The sequence below is a fragment of the Molothrus aeneus genome, chromosome 1 (genome assembly GCF_037042795.1).
Source record: "Molothrus aeneus isolate 106 chromosome 1, BPBGC_Maene_1.0, whole genome shotgun sequence".
In the NCBI taxonomy this organism is placed as follows: domain Eukaryota; kingdom Metazoa; phylum Chordata; class Aves; order Passeriformes; family Icteridae; genus Molothrus; species Molothrus aeneus.
Window position 1 is genome coordinate 22,047,411 of NC_089646.1, and position 21,704 is coordinate 22,069,114.

The 21,704-nt window shown below is 40.0% G+C and overlaps 1 protein-coding gene across 8 annotated transcripts in view; it reads left to right on the plus strand.

Annotated features, from left to right (window-relative positions):
- Positions 1 to 21,704, plus strand: part of ADAM22 (ADAM metallopeptidase domain 22) — a 115,471-nt gene that overhangs the window by 37,293 nt on the left and 56,474 nt on the right. For all 8 annotated transcript variants that reach the window (XM_066552956.1, XM_066552966.1, XM_066552976.1 and 5 more), the window contains exons 3-4: positions 4,798 to 4,864; positions 18,069 to 18,151. In XM_066552956.1, coding sequence (XP_066409053.1) covers positions 4,798 to 4,864; positions 18,069 to 18,151 — 150 coding nt within the window. The remainder of the gene's footprint in view (positions 1 to 4,797; positions 4,865 to 18,068; positions 18,152 to 21,704) is intronic.

A 21,704-nucleotide genomic window follows, 5' to 3' on the forward strand; every position in this document is an offset into this window, starting at 1 on the left:
GGAAGGTTGAAAGAGCAAAGAGGATTTTGCTCTTTTTTTGTTGTTGTTGTTGTTCTGGCCGTTATGCAATTGAGTCTGTATGGGATGGGCTCATATGGACTTTAGATAATGCTTCAAAAATGCTGCTGCTGTGAACAAGATGACACTACTTAATTTGTGTACACTGAAATAACAAACCTCTGACAACAGAATTGCCATTATTAGTGTAGCAGTGTTTTTCCTTGTAAAAGCAACAGATCACATGTGCTTTTTTTCCCTGTGAAATGTTTTATTTTTAGGTGTTAACATATGCAGTTTTTTCCCATGCCTTTTCAAAAATTTTGTACCAATGCCTCAACAAATATTTCTGAAAATCTCATTCTGCAATATTGTCAATGATAGTGATGGTGGTTTTTCTCTGTAATTTTTTCATCCCTTGTGTTTCTAAGATTTTTTTTTCACAATCTGTTTTTTGTTTTTTTAACATGCCAGTTTTATTTGTAATTAATACTAAAACTACCACTTAAGCTGACAAAGATGGTTTCTAGGATAGATCAGCAGGCAAGCTAAATTATAGCATAGGAAAGTGTGCATTTATTTATGTTGAAATGCATATTATTTTAATGCTTATTGTCTTATCTTGCTTAAATAATTTTAATCATGTTTCACAAGTATTTTAATCTAGATTTTTGTTTGTTGTAAAGGAAGGCCTTCTATTAAAATGATGCAGTTCTGTGCCTGTACTGTTACTGGAGACAAAACATGACTCCACCCAGGAGGTGACTTCTGGCCTCAGTTTTTAAGATTGTGTATAATGGTTAGTTTGTAGCTTAGTTTTTAATAGCATTGGTTGCATTACTGGATCTGCAAGAGTGTTGTGGTTTTTATGATATTTTCAGTGCTGTGAATCATAGTAATAAAGCATATGATGGCTTCATTTATGGGTTTTTCTACTGATAAAATATTCTCAGACATACCTGCCATGTTACTGAGGATAGGCTTTAAAAATATCTCTACATTTCAGATCTGTGGTCTGCTTGCAAGCTGTGTTCTCAGTCCCCAAGAGCTGGGCAGGCAGGTGGCCTCGTGGTGTTTCCCTTCCAGACAGGCTCATTTCAGGAATCAAGGCATTTGTGACATACCTTGAAAGGAGTGGGAATGCCAGCAGCTCCCCAAATGTTTCCAGCTTTTTTGTCCTCAAAGTAAGGACTGAACAGGAGGAAAAAAATGGATGGGCCTGTTTAGAAATTGTTCTTTTGGCTTACTTTGAAAGTAAATACAACTTGAACAGCCTGGGAATGTCCATCAGTGGGGTGTTGGGTGGGAGAAGAGCAGCTGAGTGACCATCAGCAGCCCTGGAGCTGGATGCCACGGGACACTGTTTAACCCTGAGGAGAAGCAGGACCTTCCAAGGTACAGGCAGAGCAGCCCAGGCCAGGTCAGAGGGACGCTTGGCCAACTGCCCTGTCCCAGAAGCCCAGGGCCAATAGTGAGGGAAAAGTGGAAAAGCTGAGCAAGCATGTATGAGGCTTCTCCAGAGCTCTTTTCCAGAACTCCAACACTTTGTGTCAGGTACAGTGTTTGTGTGTTTAGCAGCTCCCAGTTACATACACTAGCTTGTCCATTCCCAGCTTTGAACCTGTACAAACCTCCAGCATTCATGCTTTCCTGCACTTTCTTGAACATTGTAATGGCTCTTTTTGATTAGTTTTGAGGTCACTGACTTCTTTTGTTACCTTCTAATTCTTGTGTTGTACAAGGCAGAGAATGATCAATGTCTTTGTTTTCTCATGCCAGACACAATTTCCAGATTTTTGAGAACATAACATATGATCTTCCAGAACATTAAAATATTAACAGCAGTGTCTTTTAAAAAGTAATAATTTTGTTAGACCCACATGAGAAGAACCTGTGTTTCTCCTTGTCATCCCCCCAAATACAACTCTAAGGTCAGAGTTAAGCCATTCTCTTTGATCTTAGTCTTTGTACTATATTCTTACTTTACTATCTTACATTTTATAATCTCTTTCATCTTTCTTGGCATGAAAACCTTTGTGTCCATCCAATAGGGAGGATGACATCTGTTTAACTGAGTCCCCCTGAAATAACAAAGAGTAAAGGTAGAGCCCTAAGCTATAAAGGAATCTTTATTAAAGTTATGGAAGCATAAACTTCTGCTGAAAGAATGTAGTCAAGGCTGGGAAGCTATATCACTAACTTCAGCAAGCTAAACTAAATACATTTTAAGAGAATATCTGTCTAAATTACTGAATCTGGAAAATGCATACAAGACCTTATAGAAGTCTTTGAGCTTCCCTCAGGGCATGAGTATCCTAAATATTTAATATTCACTTCTAAGAGGAGTCAGAGTATTGCAATCAGTAACCCAACAGCATCTCTTTTAGGTGCTCCTCAGTAATGGGTCATCTGCAGGCTGTGCCAGGCATCCATACAGATATTGGGGCTGGCCAGAATTAAAGGGGTTCACGCTGGTTCTGCAGCAGCCAAGGGAGTCACTCACTCTTTCTTTCACCCTTATTGAGAGCTGCTCATTCCGTCCTTTGCTCTAAGGCTGATTGTACCTCTTGTCAAGGGATTTCAGTTACTTAATGCAGTGAAACCATGGTTTTGTGGAACCCTCCCAAGTGTATCTTGACGAGCGCCAGTGCTGACACCAAGAGTATTTTGATGAGTGTTAGCTCTGGCACCGAGGGTGTTTTGATGAGTGTTTGTGCTGACACAAGGCTGGTTCAGGGCTTGCTCCTGAGGGGGCACTGAGACTTCCTGCTTTCAGCAGTGACCAGCTGTGAACTCACTGAGTCAGAGGAGAGCCCACCTCAATTGTCCCATGGATGCTCCCATTCAGAAATTTGTTAGCATCCCTCATTTTGTTGCCTCTGTCCCTTACACTTAGACACAAAATATTTTTTTTTAACATCCAATTTCCATTGGCTCATTGACAGTCCTTATGCCCTTGAGATTTTGCCAGTATCTTCTATAGTCCAATTAGTTACTCCTGTATCGTGGTGTGTAAATTGAGGTCTGTTCACACTCCATTTTTTGATAGACTTCAGGAGCCCCTCTGCATTTCCAAGTACTGGAACTTTGTAAGCAAAGCTGTCCAGTACCTGTCTGCAGTATTTAAAAAGAGGTCTCCTTTGGGCAGTGATATTACTCATACCTCAGTTTGACTGGAAATACATCTTTGACGTATTCTGGGATGACAGCTGTGTTTTCCAGGAAGAAATTCTATTGATCTGCCAAATCATTTTGCCAGAAACAAGTGTGGTCATATCTCTCTTCCTTATAAACCAGGCCTTCCAAAAATTTAATAGAAATTCCCTCCAGCCCTTAAGTGCATAAATTTGCTGTTTGTACAATTGAATTTGATCCTATTTCTAATAACCAGTCTTGAAGATCATCCAGGTCTTTCCTATGGGAGTTTTTTCAATCTTTTTTCTTTTCCGTGCTTTCCAGTTTAATGTTATCAGCATATTTCATTGGAATGCTCCTGAGTTTTGTGCCTAGGTAATTAATGCAAATATCAAGCTGGCAGTTTTTAGGGATGATATTGGAGGATCCATACTTCCAACTTTGTCCTTGCTGGGGCTCACTCAGGGTAGTCACCAATGTCTCTGTGAGCAAAACTGTCCATGGTCCTGCTGCCTGCTTGGCCAGGATGAAGGTCTGGAAAGCTGAGTAGCCATTGCCCTGGGGCTGCTCTGCTGCTCCTGCCCTCCCTCATCAGGTCAGCTCTTGTCTATGCTCAGGTGTTTTGCTATTTGAAGGAGAAATAATAAATTTTTGCCTCTTCTGCTGAGCAGGTTTGTGCTCACTGCCTCCTGCCCCAGTGGCCAACCTGCCTCTTGCCAGGTTTTCTTTACCAATTCGTCATCTCTTCCAGCTTAATTGTCACTGAGGTGGAACAATAACAGGACTTTATACTGATTTAATCTCAGTAAAATTTTGTAGTCTTTGAATCTGGTTAGTGAAATTTATGATGTAGATAATGTGGTCTCTTCCAATCTTACCAATTCTGTGATTCTGTGGTTTGCCTGACTAGAAAATAACTATGAGGAAGATAATTTGACTGGTTTAGCATTTGAATGGCTTAGTAAATACAGCCTGCATTTAATTTATATATGTTTGCCTCAGGTCTGATTGTTTTTTCTCCTTGGTGTTTGTTCCAAGTCCTTGTGTACTTGGAGGCTGGGATTGCTATTGCCCAGAGCCTTTTCCTCTGGCATTGCTGAAGCTGCAGGGCTCCCAGGGAATGTGTTCATCTGCACTGCGAGCCTGCCTGGGCTGCAGCTCCTGGGGCCCATGGCTTTGCCTGCCCATGCAGTGTTCACCTGAGCCCACCATCTTGGTCTTACAAGGTGATGTCATTGTTGTGCCATTTGTCCTTTGAAACCTGCCAACACAGCTGCTGTTTTCCCTCAGATTCCAACTGATGTCCCATCCTTCTGCTTTTTTGCTTTTTTTGAAGTTCACCTAACTTCTGTGCTGTTTCCTTTTAGCAGCAAATAGAGGAGTCTCTTGAATTACAGGCAGTGTCAGTGGTTGGTTTTGGACCTTCCATGAAGAAACTCCCCTCAGTTTTCCTTGTCTCACCTTCTGCTATGGAAATCAGTATATCCCATGCACTGTGTAACTCCACTGGACATAGTTGTTTCAATTATTTTTATGAACATTTTAGGGAAAGTATCTTGCAGGTTTTGCCCTTTTCAAATGTAAATGTTTAATCAGTGCTTGCTGAGAGGTAGTACAAGAACACATGCACGAGGCTTACAGTTCTTTCTTTTTGTCTTCTTGCAGTGACCTGCTGTCTTCTGAATATCTTGAGAGGCATATCGAGCAAGGTGGGAAGACAGTGGAAGTTAAAGTAAGAATTTCTTTTTATGTTTCTCTTTTTTAATTTGCTTGGCTTTTGATGTTCATGAAAACTCACATATTTTTGTGAAAGGAGGGATAACTGATTTTTCAAGTGATTTGTTTTACTATTCTGAGGCAAGCATGTTTCTTGTTTTCTAACTTTCAGCTTTCAACAAGGCAAATACACTCCTTAGCCAAATTTAGTACTTTAATGTTTATACCAAAATGGTATCCATGAAAAATATATTCATAGTAGTTCTTTTTGCTAGTAAGAATACTTCACTTTTGATACTTAATGAAGAAAATATTTTTGTTTTGGTAGGTAGCATTTTCTCATTGTACCAAACCTCAAGTTTGGTATGTTATGAGCTTCTTTGTAAATTTGAGAATAGCAATATTTATTGTATAATATTTCCAAATATCTAGTCATAAGTTGTGTGTTTCTTTCTCTGTGTGTTTGTTGGCATAGTGACTACAAGATGCAATTTGTTGCTGTTGTCTTGTGTGAAATGTCCCACAGCCTTTGCAGAAGTGTTTTATTCTTTGCATGCAACATGGGAGATTTTTCTTGTGGACTCTGTATTTGTTAGGACTTATTTTGTAGATGTCAGCTATAATTTTTGTATCAATTACTATAGATTACTTAGAGTGTTCAGAAATGTATTATATATGGTACAAAATGGAAACTCTAAATTTGCCTATCAGGTAAATATTAGGTAAAATTTTATTCAAAGTTTACATTTTATTAAAAGAAATCCCCCAAATTGTTTTACTAAATCTGAGATAATCGAAATACTTCAAAACAAATGTGTTAATCTCTGCAGTGTGAAAGTGGAAATGGCAATGGGCAAAGCAGTCCTTTATCCACTGGACAGCTGAAGATGCAAGTTTCCTTTGGTTTATTCCCTTCTGTCATTTGCAAATAGGAAGTCTGCTCTCCCACTATTATCTAGATAATAGTCTGCATACATTATCAGACTGAGGCAAACACATACGTGTCCCATTAAACTGTAAAGACTAATTTCTCAGTCAGCTCTGCTCTGCAGTCAAGAAGTCTTGCTTGACTGAGGTTCAGAATATGAGTCAAAGCAGAAATAAAGATAATAGCTGATATTAATAAGAGAAAAAACAACCCATTTGTCTGCATTAAGATATATATATGCAAGTTAGTTAAGTTAATCCATCACTGTCACTGAATTGTTCCTGATGAGCAAGCCTTAATCAAGCAAGGAAATGTTTGAAAGCAGCAGCTCTTCATATCTAAGTAATGTTTAATTGAAGGGAAAGTGATGGGAGGATCAGGCCTCTCAGAGGAAGGGTCAGAAAATGTTCTGGGTAAAACAGCTGTGAGCCTCAAGGGTCCCAGAGATTATTTCCCCTTGATTTAGATACTGAGCCAGGGTCAGGGTATACCTTCAGGGATGGTTATCACTGCCTTGCTCAGAATTCTCAAATCTGCCTGAAGTAGAAAACTATCATTGCTGCATTGAGCTTGATACTTGAGCTGAATTGGGAGTGAAAGGGGCTGCAAAGACTGCACTACAAGGGAGAGGGCTTGCTGTTCAAGTGGTGGGTTTCCCTCCCATGCTGCCCTGTACCATGAGCAGGGGGCCAGGGGTGGCTGGGCTGTACAGGTGGGCTCCTCTGCCCCTTCTATTCCACAGCTCCAGGGGTTCTGGAGGCAGCAGTCCTATGGAAGCATGCTAGCATAGGGGATGTAAGGTCTTTGCTTGTTTTGTTGCACCTGAGTGTGTGGGATTGGCAGGTAGGGAAGCATCTGCTGTGACAAATGTCAGAAGAGCCTGGTGGCCACAGTCATGGGAACATTTTCATAAAAGTTCAGATACCAAAAGATTTTTGGAAAAATGCAGGCTACTGAGTACACTTTAATACCAGACACTGCGTGAGGCTGATTTCAGTGCTCAATAGCTGTTTAAAAATTAATCTGGTTTCCTCTGACCAGTCAGTATTTTTCAGAGCACCTGTAAGTTCTTTTGAGAGCTTTGTTTGTCTGTTGAACGATTTCTGAAAAGACTGGCAGTATCTGTTTGCTTTGGTTTTACATCAAATGTTTTGAAAATCTTATTGCAACTATAAGAAATTTCCATGATGGTGATTTATTACCTTTGATTACTGTTGGAATTCTTTACCATAACTGGTAACATAATTATTATACTGGATTTTAGGGATTGTGCAGATTGCTTAGATACTTACTTAAAAACAGCTAGTGAAAGGGTGCAACTTATGGATAAACCACAAAATATGCACTCCACTATGCAGCATATTCCAAAGCAGAAGCTGAAGAAGTATTTCAGAAAGGAGACAGGTTTCTATCAGTTGCTTCAACATGCTGCTCTTCACCCATCTCTGTGCAGTTTATCTTGGGCTGTAGGCAGAGACAGAGGCGGCCTGGCAACATCTCTCTTGCTGCTTTGGTGGGAGAAACAGTGACAGAAAGAAAATGTCCATCTGCCATCCACTGCCAGCTGCAGGCTTTGAGCAAAGCTGCTCATAGAGCAAATGGCCTCCTCTGCTCATGGCCTTCTTACCAGAGAGGTGTATCTTAAAATTCATCCACATTCCCCCTTGCATTTCTCTGGGCAAGAAGACTGCCCCGACACACAAATCATCGGTGCTGCTGTTGTGCCACCAGCAGAATGGGAGAAGCAGGAGCTTTGAGGCACGGTGTGAAGGCAGCTGTACATGCAGCAGTTCGGGAATGCGTCTGGAAAGCGGATCCTGCCTTGGCTCATATGCAATGTGGAGTTGATAACTACTTTTGCCACTCCTCCCCCTCTCCTTCCCTCCCAGTAAAACTTCCCGTGCTGTAAAACACGTATGGATCTTCTGCCATTACTGGGATGCTTCAAAGAGGAGAGGGGGGCAGGGGAAGGGAGTAATGTGGTAATGTTTATACCATAAAAAATAGCACTTTTTAATAGCAAAGGGATTTTTACTGCGAGAAGAGTCCTCAGTTTAACATACCTTTTTATCATAAGAAGACATTACATTATGTTTTATTTCTGCATAATTATTAATACATTAGACCATTGTGAAGGTGAAAGATATTAAAAATGTTTTTGCAGGGTGCCAGCATTTAGCTGCTGCAGAGGAGAGGCTTCTTGTTAATTTGGCACAGTTAGGCAGCACCTAACACATTCTTATTAAACCAGCAGCAGTGTGCAATGCCTAAGAAAAACAGAAGGAGCTAGATGCTCAAATTATTTCAGTGTTTCCCCCCACACCCTCCTTTACTGTACATCTCATCTCTACTAGGAAAGCAGGAGTGTTGGCCTAAATTCCTTCTGGTAGCAAAGAGAATAATCAATTAATAAGAAAGAGAAAAACCCTTCTTGGCATTGCCTTTTCCTGATTGTGTCATTCCAGACCATCCAATGCTCATAGCACATCAATACTCAACCTGTGTGTACCTAATGTTGTTGCAATATATCTGTGTGTCCTTTTATCTCTCTTTCTCCCCCTTTTTTGGTTGTCATTCTGTCACTGATGCTGTCAGTGAGATGAAAGGCAAAAAAACAGCTATAGTGCTGAGTAATTCACATTGCTGGATTTTTCACCCTCTGAAGAAACAACTGATATCTATTCAGTGATATTTTCTCAATAGAATGTTTCAGTTTTCTTCTTCAGAGTGTGTAGAAATAAATGTTTCTGCTTGTATTTCCCCAAAACAATGTACACTTCTACAAGTTCTTAGGAAATTGCTTTCTGAAAAAGATTAAGCCATAAAAATAATCCAGTCAGAAAACTTGCACAGGTAGAGGTGTGGTAGATAAATACCAGAAAATTTTGATGGCATGTTTAAATATGAGTATAGAAGGAACTATATTTCATAGGCAGTCCTTAAAGTCTAAAATTCTTGAGTGTGGTGGTGTAATGTGCATTATGGGCACAAAATTACAGTGAGAGTGCTTACAGCATAAACTGCTGCTTTTTGCTTCAGCCTCGCAGCATTTTCCTATGATAGCATTGAACAACATGAATGGAGACATGAATATCAAATGCTAGGTGCTGTTTTTACTCTGTTGTGGCATTAACAGAGGAGCTTTGGCCAGCCTTGTCCTGTGGGTTAGGGCTGCCATGTGGCTGTGTGTCCCAAGCTGTGCCGAGCCCTTCCGCTGGGCCCTGCAGAGCTCAGACCATGCCCACTGGGCTTTCTTCAAAGACCCACAGCCATCCTGTCCAGCTGGGCACCCCAGCACGGCCTCCTGCTCTCTGGGGGTCCCAGCAGAGGGGCCACCATTGTGGTTTGGCCAATGGAGGGTTTGGGGCAAATGCATTTTAATGCTGCACAGCAAAGCAGAGCTGTTAGCTTGCAAAAATAGTCATTATGTTGTGTACATTGACTAGTAGTGTGTGCAAGATGACTGTTATTGTAGCTTACAGCTATTTTAATGCTTCTGCACAAGGAGGAAAATTACTGTTCTTCATTGCCTTGCTGTGCTTAAAGCCTTGGCTAGTGTGTGCCATGATGTGTATTTGAAGGACTCTTTAAATGCCCTTTTTAAGGAAAAATGATCCATAGGGGAGAAAAATATTAATATCTTGAAAAATCAGAGGAGTCTGAGTACCCTTGATTGCTTTTTCTGTTAAAGTTTCTCCTTCAAGTCTGGTCTGCTGGAGCAGTTGTTAAGGTGCAGCCCCATGACCAAGGGCAGTGTGTGTCTGTGCACACTTGTGCCTGTGTTTGATGAGACCTTATCCAAGTAGCATTCCAACATTTCGTTGTTATCTCCACAGGTACAAACTGATCACAAGTCTACAATAATTTGTGGTGAATTCACAGTGAGCAGGTCATTTCAATAACTGACTGCTATGTTTCCAGTCTTATAGCAAGGTGCTTCTAACCATCATCTTCCAGTTAGGGCACTCACTGTCTGAAAAGAATTTCCTATTATTCTTCAGGTTTTGGTAACTCACCTCTTTGTAGCCAAAGGGGAAGGTGTTTCAGTTGCCAGGGAAGCATGTATGCTAAAGAGGCTTTCCTGTTTGGGATTACATTTTCTCCTGAATAGTGGAGTGCCAGCTGGGCTGGCAGAGGATGGGATGGGATGGGAGTGCAGGAAGACTCAGCCCTGGGAGGCTGGAGCCTGGGGTGGTGGGGAGCTCTGCCTGCATCTACCTGAAACTTGCACAACCTGCTGATGAAAACTGAAGAGGAGCAAATCATAAATAATGCAGGAATTATATATGTCTGTTTCTGGCAGAGCTTTTTTGCCTGCGTCCAGAGACTAGAGAAGCTGTTGTTATCAGAAAAATCATTCCAGTCTTGTTTGAGAGAAGACTTTGAATAAGGGTTCCTGTAATGTTGTCACATCTCCTCTCTCTTGCACCCTCAACAGAGCTCTCTTGGCCTCATGGCAAATTACTTACAAATCTAGGCCATAATCTACTTTTTAGTGATAGCAGTAAACTAACTGAAGAAGAGCTGACGAGGAGTCTGTGAGTCTGACACAGTTTAGCAGGGGGTTCCTGCAAGGTTGATCTTCTGAGTGCTCTCATCAAATGTTTTCATTAATGACTTATGTAAAAAAAAAGGTATGTGTATATTAATGAAATTTGCCAACAGTGCAAAACTGAGAAGCATTACAGTGCAGAGAAGAATCAGCTGGAAAACTGACTATCTTTTGACCAGTGGAGTAAATAAAAAAAAAAAATAGAGCAAATGGCAACTTCTTACACTTAGGGACTAATTATAGGTGCTTGCACTGTACAATGAAAGGTCATAAACTGAAATTTCCACAAGAAGGGGAAGATTAGAGTGTAGTAGTTGAACAGAATGGCAGGATGGAAGCAAACTGATCCCAGAGTATACTGGTCAAATTGCTTCCTCTAGGTTTTGACTGGAATTAATGTGTCTTGATGAAGAATTGATGAAACTTTTTAATTTCTATGTGTTTTCAGTTACTCTGGACATCTTTTTTTTTTCCAGTATGTCATGCTGTCACACTAAGTCAATAGGCATTGAGAAATATCTCACTTTCCTGTTGTAGCATTATTTGAATTTTGGAAGCAAGCCCTTTGGGGTTTAGAAAATGCAGTGTCCTCTATAGGATACCAGGGCAAGATAATCAGCCTCATACATAGTGCATTTGCCTGACCTAATGATCCTGCAGGCTGGCACTTTTAATGTACATTTACAGTAGATTTTTTAAGTATGTTATTACTAGTTATTACTAGCTTACTTTTTACATACATTCTGCTACCAAGGAGAAGAAAATTAAAAGTAACAGTTTTCCATATTAGGAGTCATTCCTAGGTCATGGTTTTGAATATACTACAGTAGAATGAATCCCAGAGCATGATTCATGTAGGATTTTGCAGGTTTAATTATCTTGTCTCCCTTTTCTTTGTGACGTAAAAAAAAATAAAAAATCCTGTGGGTTTAACTAGTCCTGCAGGGAAAAAATGTCAGAAAGTGGAAGTCTTCCAGAGCCTAAAAAGTACATTTCACTGTACATGAAAAAGTACATTTCCGCTGGATGTGGACCCCTGAGATGGTGGGTGGTTCTGCTGAAGTGGCAAGTCAAGCAACTGTTGACCATCAGAAGTTACCTCTTGAGTGCTCTGCTGCAGTTTTGTCTTGTTCCAGAAGGAGGATAGCTTGGACTTGCAGAAAAGTTTTGTCTGACTTTGGGCACCTCATGAGTTATTTTCCATGAGCTGCAACAATATACAGCATCCATAGCCAGAGAGTGGTTGGTAGCCACCAAGTGTTCTGTAATCTCAGACTGTACGAGGACTGAGTATGGCTAAGAGAAATTAATTACTGCTATGACATTAAAGAACATCAAATCACTTTGTAGACGCTCTTATTAAAAAATAAAAGTATATTTTTGGATTTAAATAAATCCCTTTGAGGGGGAATTAAGCTAAGCAAACAGAAGCTGCTGTACTTCTGAAGGAGTGCTTCCATGCAGTGGGCTTTAGCTTGACATCTTTACTTTCTTCATCTTGACTTCTGTAAGCAGCTTTGCCTAGACATGTCTGTTGTTCCCTATGGATACCAAACTGGCACTGTATTATAAACAGTAGGTTTATGTTTCTAGACACAGCCTCAAGCTCTGTGAATTTCACTTACAGAGAAAGTTCTGTCATTCAAAAATAATGAGCCAATAAGGATATCAGGGTTGTATTGTTTTCTATTTTCCTTAGAACTTTATGTCCTGCTGACTGATTGGTATCCATGTAGGTGTTGTGTTTATAGTAATCTTGTAAATCACATTCTTACGCCTTAGCTTCAGACTCAGGGTAAGCTGATGAGCTGATGTGGCAGATTAGAGTGCGTAGATTACAAGGAATTTTCATATTGTCCCTTAAAATGTTTCCTTCCATTTCCCTGGAACAGAAACACAGGAGTGGGGCAAAATGACTATCATTTAAATGACTTGTATGCCCCAACTGAGAGACACTAGCCACTGCTACAAGACCTGTCTTAAAGACAGCAACAGAGTGGGCAGGAAGAGGTAACCTTTTCTCCTCTGCCTCATCTTTGCCTGGCAGCTGATAAAAAATAATTTCCCCTAACACCAAGGTAAGTCAAGGCAAGAGTCTGTTTTCCAAGCAGATGCCAAGGCAGCTTCCAGAGCAGATGGTGTTGCGTTGGCATGAGCTCTCTGTCCACACCCTGCAGTGTTTTGTGGGGCATCTTCTCTCATAGCTACTGGGCAGTAAACACAACCCTCATTTGGCCTCTGAACTGGGAAGCTGGGCTGATATCTTGTGCCATCTGCTGAAGGCTCCTGCTGTGAGTCACTGATGGCAGTTGGAGCGAGTCGCCTGCGTGCAGGATCCTGTCACATACACGTGTGTCTCTGTTTGTTAAGAGTGCTGCCAACAGTCTTTAAACATGGGCATTTTGTGGAGAAGGCTTAGAAGCGGCTGTGCCTTATCCTAATTTTGGAATCTCTGATTTCAGAAACTGAAACAGCGTTATAATGTAATGTCACCACAGCATGTCGGCTCTGAGCTATGTGAGCACATGTGATAGCCATCCTCCTACAAAGGGAGGGCACTGTTCACAATTTCAGAACATTTGGCTTTAAGGAGACTGCAGGCCAGAAACTACTCTGCAAAGAGGTGGTGCCAGGTCCCTGGCGTTGTTACTGAGCTGAGTAAGAGCTGAACTCAGGGCTCAGCACAGCAGGGCCCTGCCAATTGCTGAAGTACATGTCAATTAGAAGATGTTTTCTCTCAGTGCAGTTACACAGGTCAAAGTGCCATTTTGACTCTTCTATTTACTAATAGAAACCCATTCATAACAAGCTGCTTTCTGCCATAGAAGTCAGCGGGCAAGGGTGTATTTTCTTTTCCTTTTGCTGTTGATCGTGCAGCCTTAGTTATGTATTTTTGTAACTGGTGGCCCCACAATGGGTAGCCCTTTAAACAGCTTATCATTATCTGGCAGCTCATCATTATCTAGCATTCACAGAATGCTGGCTTGAGCCTTAGCTGGCCTTCTAGGAGCTTTCTGCTGCAACGAAAGAAGGAGATATGTTACTAGGATTTGAATTAAACCAGCAATCTCCTTTCCTGTGGATTAAAGAGTGTTAAAATAGGAATATGTAGGAGAAGGAAGGTATTAATTTTAAGGTCAGTGCCTGACTGTTGCATGCATGTTACTGGCCAGCACCTTTCTTAATTGCAGAAAATGGATTACTTGGATATCCAATGTAGAAAGCAGATGGATGTGCATCCTTATTTTCCTCCCCTGGGAAGGTCACAGTGTCTCTGAGGCGAATAACAAACCCTGCCAGTGTATGGTCAGCAGATGCTTTCTGCACTGTGGCTGCAGAGAAGAGTGAACTGCTGCCATTAATGACTGTCAGGGCTGTTCTTTCGCTTTACTTATTTCACCCTTTATTATTATGAGTATAGGTTAATGTGTTTTTCATCTCTTTTGTGTCTGCTCAGCAGCTGATGCCTCTCAAAGAAGGGACAAACTATCTTAAGGGATAAAAATGAGAGCAGATTTTATTTGCATTGCTGACATCTGTGTCTTACCATTTTTTAGTATCTTTGCCACGCTATGTACCCAACAGGTTGCAAGAAGACTTGTACTGACATTGGCAAAAGGGTTGCATCTGGTTAGAGATGAACTGTAGCAGTTCACAGGGTAAATAGCCCTAAATTAGGATTTTGCCAGAATTATCCAACTTAAGCATCAAGATGAAGGCTATCTTATGAATTGACTATAATATAAACTATATAAACTATAATAATGATTATTATATAAACTATAATAATGATTAACTTGTTTTAATTGACCCTGGGGTCATTTTATTTTTTTTTTGTAGGATGTTATTACATTTTTAGCTCTCCAAATTAATGAACTTCTTGTTAAAAATCTCTGTTTTCTGTACTGCCCTCGGACATCACCAGTAGGTTGTCCCTCACGTTGAGAAGGTTCATGCAGGAAGGATAACTTACTGATCCAAGGAAATGGACAACAGAGTGCTATGGGCATTGGCAGAAAATTTGCCTTGCAGGCAAATGTGTGCTGCAGGTTTGTGTCACAGCTGTTGTCACCAGGCTGACCTTGTCTCATAGGAGATGACATTTAGCCTAATTTTCTCCCAGACTCTAGAGTGACCAGGTTCAATTTTAGAGCAGAAGTGGGTAAATGTGCTGCTCAGACTTATGGCTGGCATATGTTGAAGAGTGGTCTGATTTCCTCTCATCTTACACTGAACCATTCCCCAGTAGCTGGCAAAGGCCAGTGTGGAAATTTGATTTGCTGAGATGGGCAATTATTGCTTTTGAGAGAACAGAGAGAGGCTCTGTTAGCTACAGGAAGCCAATAGCTCTTCACAAAAGACCCTTGATATTCTGGACTGAACTGTAGTTGGTGGTAATTTCAACTCTTAAGGGAAGTCTTAATTTCAACTCTTAAGGGAAGTCTTAATCATATGGGACCAGAATATTTTTAGGAAAAAAAATGAAGGTTTTTTTTTTTTCAACTTTTGTCTCTTTGCTGAAGATACCAGTAGATAAGAGAGACAACCCCAGTCCTTCAGGGAGTATTTCCAAGAGCAGAATACAAGAAGATAGATATGATGATCATATTTAGTGTTTGGTGGTCTTAGGTCTCTCACATACTATCCTCTAACACAGGGCATTTTATGTCACTACCTGCTATCAGACAGGTTAAGTAGATGTCAAACCCAGCACAGTTTCAGCCTCAGCACTATAGTGAAGCAGCAACAGTAAACTTCTTGCCCAAAATTACACGTGCTTGAAAAAACCTGCCCTGTAGAGTGCCTTCATGTGTCCTGACTCTCAGTACAGAACCACAGAATCATAGACTCATTAAGGTTGGAAATTACTTCCAAGTTCTTTAAGTCCAACTAAACCATGACACTGAGTGCCACATCCAGTGGTTTCCTGAACACTTAAATTCTCAGAATTTGTGGCTTTAAATACCCATACAGGGGTCAAACCCAGAACCTTGGTGTTATTAGCACCATGCTCTAACCACCTCAGATAATTGCATGCACCAAGTCCTTGGAAAAAAACTATCTTCATTTAAAGAAGTGAAAATAATTTTTTAGCTTAATTTTATTAACTAGCTTGCAGTGACTTATGTTATAATGATAGGAACATAAGTTCATAAATAAAAAATATCTCCTGGATGTTAGCATATAGAAAGGAATGTTTTGTAGTGATAAGAACTGATCCCTGAGACTGAGATCAGAGTTGTGTTTCTATCTCCACCAGAATTACCATGAGCTCTAGTAGATCACTGAGTTTAACTGATTTGACTAAATAGAGTAGAATTTGTGTATCTCAATTGTATTTTTCCTGGACAAGAATTTAGAGCTCTTTTTGTTATACTTTTTTTTTCTAGCTCTGTATGCATAATTTTTCCCATGGATTTATTACAGAATAAATTAATTTGGAGGTACTGTCATGGGACATTTATTTGATTCTCATTTGAAAGATCAAAACACACTTTTGAGCCACAGTCTGGATTCTTAGTATGAAAAAATGTTCCTCCTGGTTGAAAAGACATGGTTTTGCAAACTAATGGAGCCTGAGATTCTATTTCTGGTACATATTAACTACATTTTCTGAGAACAAACCAATTTGTGTAATTACTCTAAATTCCTTCCACAGCCAGAAGCCTGTACAACTCCCTACTGATAGTCTTTTCAGTATTATTTCCATATCCATGCACTTATTCCAGTTATGTCTTTTACAGGAATACTACTTCAAGAATTCTCTTTAGAGAGTATTTTATTTCTCATAAGGTTTTAGATCATCCATATAGTTTGATTTTTAGCTTTGTTATTTGCTAACTGGAGTCTCTCTTTGTTTACTTCTTATTCATATATTCCAAAAGGACCTGAAAGCCTTGAGCAGTTCCATGATCCTGTAGTGGGGGACACCCTACTGACTGAAAGAAAGAAAATCTCAAGTCAAGAGAGCTTAAAGTAGCTAAGATATAGGAAGTAAATAGGTGTAGAAAAAGAGGATAAAATGGAGAAAAAGAGGCAAGATTTCAGGAAAGAGAAAGAAGGATATAGTCTCTCTGAAATCAAATTAACTTAGGATATTGGTGGCTAAAATGTACATGAGTGCAAAGCAGAAATTGAAACAATCTCCTTTTCACTAATACTTGATCTGTGTCCCAGTTCTGGATAGTCATAAGAAATGCTGTCCCAGGGGTGATAGGTCCTACACCTGCTGTCAGACACTCCCTGGTGTAGCCTGGCATGAGTCAGCCCCAGAGCTTCTTACCAATGTGAGACAAGGAGTCAAACACCACCTGTGTGGCACCAGTTTCTCCTCAGACATCTGAGCAGAGGGGTGCCCATGGTGGGCAGCATGGTGGTCACTCTGCAGGTCAGTGTGGTGAAGGACTCCTTTGACCAGGCTGAGATCAAGGCTGTTTCCCTGTGAGCAGCTGTGCTCTAACAAACAGGCTCCTGTACTCTCTTTAGGAGTGCACCTCAAACCAGAGGCACCCATGCACTGTAGGTGCTTTCAACAATAGTTTCCACATCTTGTAGAAAACAGAACAGGATGGCCTGATCAGAACTACCAACATAGCCTACATGTTTTCTCACCTTTAGCCTGATCTTGATTAATTTTTTTTTAGTATTTGAAAAATAAAATCCAAAAGCATTTAATGTCAGATGTGTAAAATGACTGTGCTACGCATCATGTAAGTGACTACTGGCTTCTGAAACAGCTGTAATTGTAATGCCTTTCCCTCCCTCTGGTAAATGGACATAAATATTCACAGGGCTGGGTACATTATGCTAGGTAGATTATTCATTCATTTGCTGGAAGAAGTATTTTCAAATAAATGGTATTAAAAAAGAAAAGGACTGAAAATCTCCTTCATAGTCCTTTAACCAACGTCAGTGCATTGCAGCATAGCTGAATTTGGTGAGACACTGATAGGTAAGGTATTCTGAAGAGTACATGTGTCAGTGAGAATTTAAGGGATGTTTGAATTGTTTTTCTAATTTTGCATACAAATATTGATATTGTGCAATACTGAATGAATTTATTGCATGTGTTGTAGGGTTTATCGGTAAAAGCCCTCCTACAGGGAAACCAGGGGAGATTTTTTTGAGTAGAGTCAGCTGGATTTTATCAGAAAGATATACAATTTATTTGCAGAAGAGAAGAGGCAAACATTAATTTTCATTGTATTCCTTTACTACTTAGTTATACTTGGAGGTTCCATTAGCTTTGGAGCACTAGTGACTACTTCTGCTTTGGTCTTTTTTTCAATGAAGAATTATTATTATTTTGTTAGCATACCTTTCTGCTTAGAAGAAGGAAATTGCCTTACCCTCAGAGCAGAGTTCATCCTGTCTGATGTAGTCATGTGCAGAGCAGATGTGGAGTCTAAGCCCCCTACTTCCAACTCTTTTTCTAGTCAGTGAAGAAAGATGAGCACTTCTGGAGTAGTTTTTCTCTGAAATCCACCTCAGGATGTCAGGGATTTCACACTGAAATTGTGAAATACACCATTTGGTGTACAGGGTCAAGATGATGGTGTTTGTCTAAGTAGCAAACCAAAGCTCAAAGAAGATGGGATGAACTCCTACATGAGTGATAGTCAGTTCTTGGTGCCATGTCAATGGCTTGGGAAAGTGTTTATGAAAAAGCAGTGTTTGACAGGATGAAGTGTGATGCTGTGGAATGTCCCATGGATTTACAGTCTCAATTTCCAATTTCAGGGAGGAGAACATTGCTATTATCAGGGAAAAATTCGAGGAAATTCTGTATCATTTGTTGCCTTGTCAACATGCCATGGATTACAGTAAGTCTGCTGTTTTGTTTTTACTGACTTTTGTTTATCACTCTTTTAAGCCAAATCAAGTTATTTATAGTAAAATAATACATGAATATAGTAAAATAAGTGCTGTCTATTTTTCTACTACTTTGTCACCAATATTAAGTAATCAAAAATCTTCAGAATTTACTTTTTTTTCTAAATTCAGGACTAATGGCTGTGGCCAGGTATTGTTTTAAGATAACTTATTATAGAGATGGCAGAGTAGAAGTAGCTGGAAGCATCCTATTCTACAAAAATAAAAACAATGCCAATGAATTATTTGGAAATTGTGTTCTTTTCTTGTTGCTATTATGATGTATACTTTATTTCTTTTCTAGTATCTTTACAACAAAAATGTCACTTTAGGATTTATCTTGCATTATCCATTTTTGTTAACAGAATTTCTGGCCTTAAGCTGTGTGTGTGTATGGGGTAATACCTTGCATATAGTAAAATCTTGAAAAATCTAGAAGAAAAGGTATGAGGGTGCAATAATTTTTCTTTGAAGTACATAATTTTACTTATAAATAAATCCTCTGTCAAGTGAAGGTTACATGAAGCTGTGTATGGATTGTACAGATTTTGGACCTGTCTACCTTTGGCACTATTGAATGATGCTAGTCAGGTTTTCAGATCAACCAAGTGCCTGTCACATCTGGGAATTACAGGATCTCAGCACTACTAATACTGACATCAGCTTGAAAAGGCATGGCACCAAGTGAGCCTGTGTGGAGCTCACCTGAGCTTCACCTTTTTCTGTGGAAGCAGGGTTTAGCTGATGGAAATCTTCTTCAGCCTATTGTCTATCTGCAATTATTCTGTAGTTCTGGTGTCAGTCATATAAGTACTTTTATTTGAGTAGTGTCTTTCTTTTATAGTTGTATATTCTTTTTTATGAAGGGGAGAATGCCTGCAGAAGACTTGCCATCCTTGCACTTGTCTGATTTACAGCTGTGCAGCTCAAGAAACTTGAGCCCAGTTTGAAGCATGGACAGTGAGCCTAAAAATAGTAGCTTCCTAATGCATCCTGAGGCCCTGCATGGCTTCCATTAGCAGGGATCCATTAGGTCTTGGCCCCTGCTAACTCCTAGGAGAAAAAGCAGGAACAAAGGAGAGCCTGCATATGTCTTTCCCTCTCCTCTTTCTGTGAGTTTATGCTTAAAACTGGCTGTTCTGCTGCTCTGTATTCTTCAATGGCCTGATATCCAAATTGGTCCCTTCTAAGATGCATGATAGATGATGCATTTTTTTCATTGTATAATTCAGCTCTCTCTTGAAAGATATCACCCTGTCTCCTCTCTCCACCCCACCTCCATTTTCCCCCTTGATATAATAAAGTTTGAGCTGAGTTCTTTGACACAAGCTTACTCTAATCAGGCTGGTATTTCAAACATCCAGTATGAGAAACTAATGTTTCCTGAGCTGTATTAAACTCACATTCTCTGCCACTGCATTTCCATCATTGCAACTAGCTCCTACACAGCTGATTTTAAATTATAAGTAATTACTAGAAACTCACACTGGCAATCAGAGCTCCTTAGCTTCAGCCACGCTTTGGAATATCTTGCTGGAATAAGGGTAGCTGGGCAGTTGTCTTCTGCAAGGTCTGGGCAGGAGCTTTGCTTTCATGAATTTTAGGAAGCACACAAGACAAAACAGATGCCTTTAAGAGAATAACAAGCTTCATATTTCTAAAGGTCATTCCAGTCTCCTCTTTTGCATGTTAGTACCTCTAGATCTCAGCCAGTAACAGCAGAATTATTCATACAGGTGAAAAATGTTGGGGTTTTTTTAATCATAAGTTACGAGTTCTTCTTTTAGTAATGTCTGCTTTGCATCCTTCCATTTATGAATTAAATCAATCACATCTGCCTGACAGAATACCTGAAATTATAGATGTCTTCTTAATGACTTGGCTAATGACAAATGTATCTCTGCCACCTTAACTTCCAGCAAGCCATTTTGCTTGGATTTGTGTTTTGTTTGTTTTCTGGAGGTGTGCAGTACCCACGGTTTCCTATGAGCCAGCCCAGGAGAGGCTGTGAGTGCAGAGGCCAGTGAGCTGCGCTGAGCACGGCTCGCAGCAGCGGGCACGGCCGGGATCTTGCTGCCGGCTGGTGGCGAATGCCAACACTGCCGGCGCTGCTGGGAATTCCGCTGTCACGGCTGCAAAGGGGATTGTCTGAAGAATACACATCATCAAAATGCAGGCTTCTGAAATGTTTTGCTTTCTCTTTAACACACCCATGAGCGTGTGGCTTATTCAGAGCACACTAGGTCTATGATAGCTGGTGGGAGAAGAGCCATGGATGCTTTGAGTGGGCAGGTCAGGTCTGTTGGTCAGCTGTGACTATTGTTCTTGTCACTGGTGAGTGACTTGATCAGAGGCCAGTGCTGCTGGGAGCAGCAGTCTCACAAGAAGCTCTTTGCTGACAGTGCTTCAACTTGCAGACCCTGCTCAACTAAAGTTGCAATTAGAGGGAAGGAAATTGAGACTGGTAAAGAGCTACAGGATCTTCCCCAATCTTGTCTTATTTCCAAGCCAAGAAGCTCCAGCAGATGCTAGAATATTTTGCTTAAACTGTATAGACAGTATTTATATCTAAAGAATAGGCATGTGTAATTTGAAAGGTGAAGCAGCTTTACATTGTAGTTATGCTCATACTTCATATATGTTATGCAGTCAGTAACCCAGATTACTTCTGTGAATGTCAATTTTGCCGATAAAAAAATGCTGCATAAGAAAAAAGAAAAGGATCTGCTTTTGTTGCTTGTAATTCCTGTTTGCTTTGGGGGTTTTTAACAGCAACGTAAGTAAATAAGTAATCTCACTTTCATGCTGTTGTTGTTGTGTGCTATGTGCCAAATTTGAATTTACAGCTCATATTTAGGGCCAAGCTTAAACACCTTAGTAGTGGCCCTTTGAAAGGGACATGCTAATACAGCCTAATCCCAGCCATGTGTGTATGCCACTGCAGTAAAGGAAAAGTTACTTAAAAATATTCTAGTTTGGTTGAAGATCAGATGTATTGATTTAAGAAATAACATTTGTTTTTCTCCTCTTATGGAGTAATATTTGTATCAACACTTTCTTTAAATGAAATGCTGAGGAAAGAGTTAATAAAGACTCATTAAAACCTAAGCATAATTAAATTCCATTCAATACCACTTTTATTTGGGGAAAGCTATGCATATGTTCCAAATATGTGTTCCTAAAGACAGGTCCCTTATTATCTGTTGCAGATAAATATCTCCTGCATTGGAGTGGGGGCTTTGAACTGGATTTTCAGTTGGTTAAATTAGTCCATTTATGTTTATGTGTGTTGTAGAGAAGGTTTGTGGAAGAAAGAAGTCAGCTTCACCACAGGAGAAAATCTTTCTCCTGTGAAGAAGAAAAATGAAGAAACAAAAAGATTGATCCAGAATTGCATTCAGTTCCTGAAACTATTTTAAACTTCCTTTCCAAAATATTTAAATTTTTAAAATATATTAACTTTAAGAAGTTACTTCCATGTTGCACTAGTGTTTCTTTATTAAA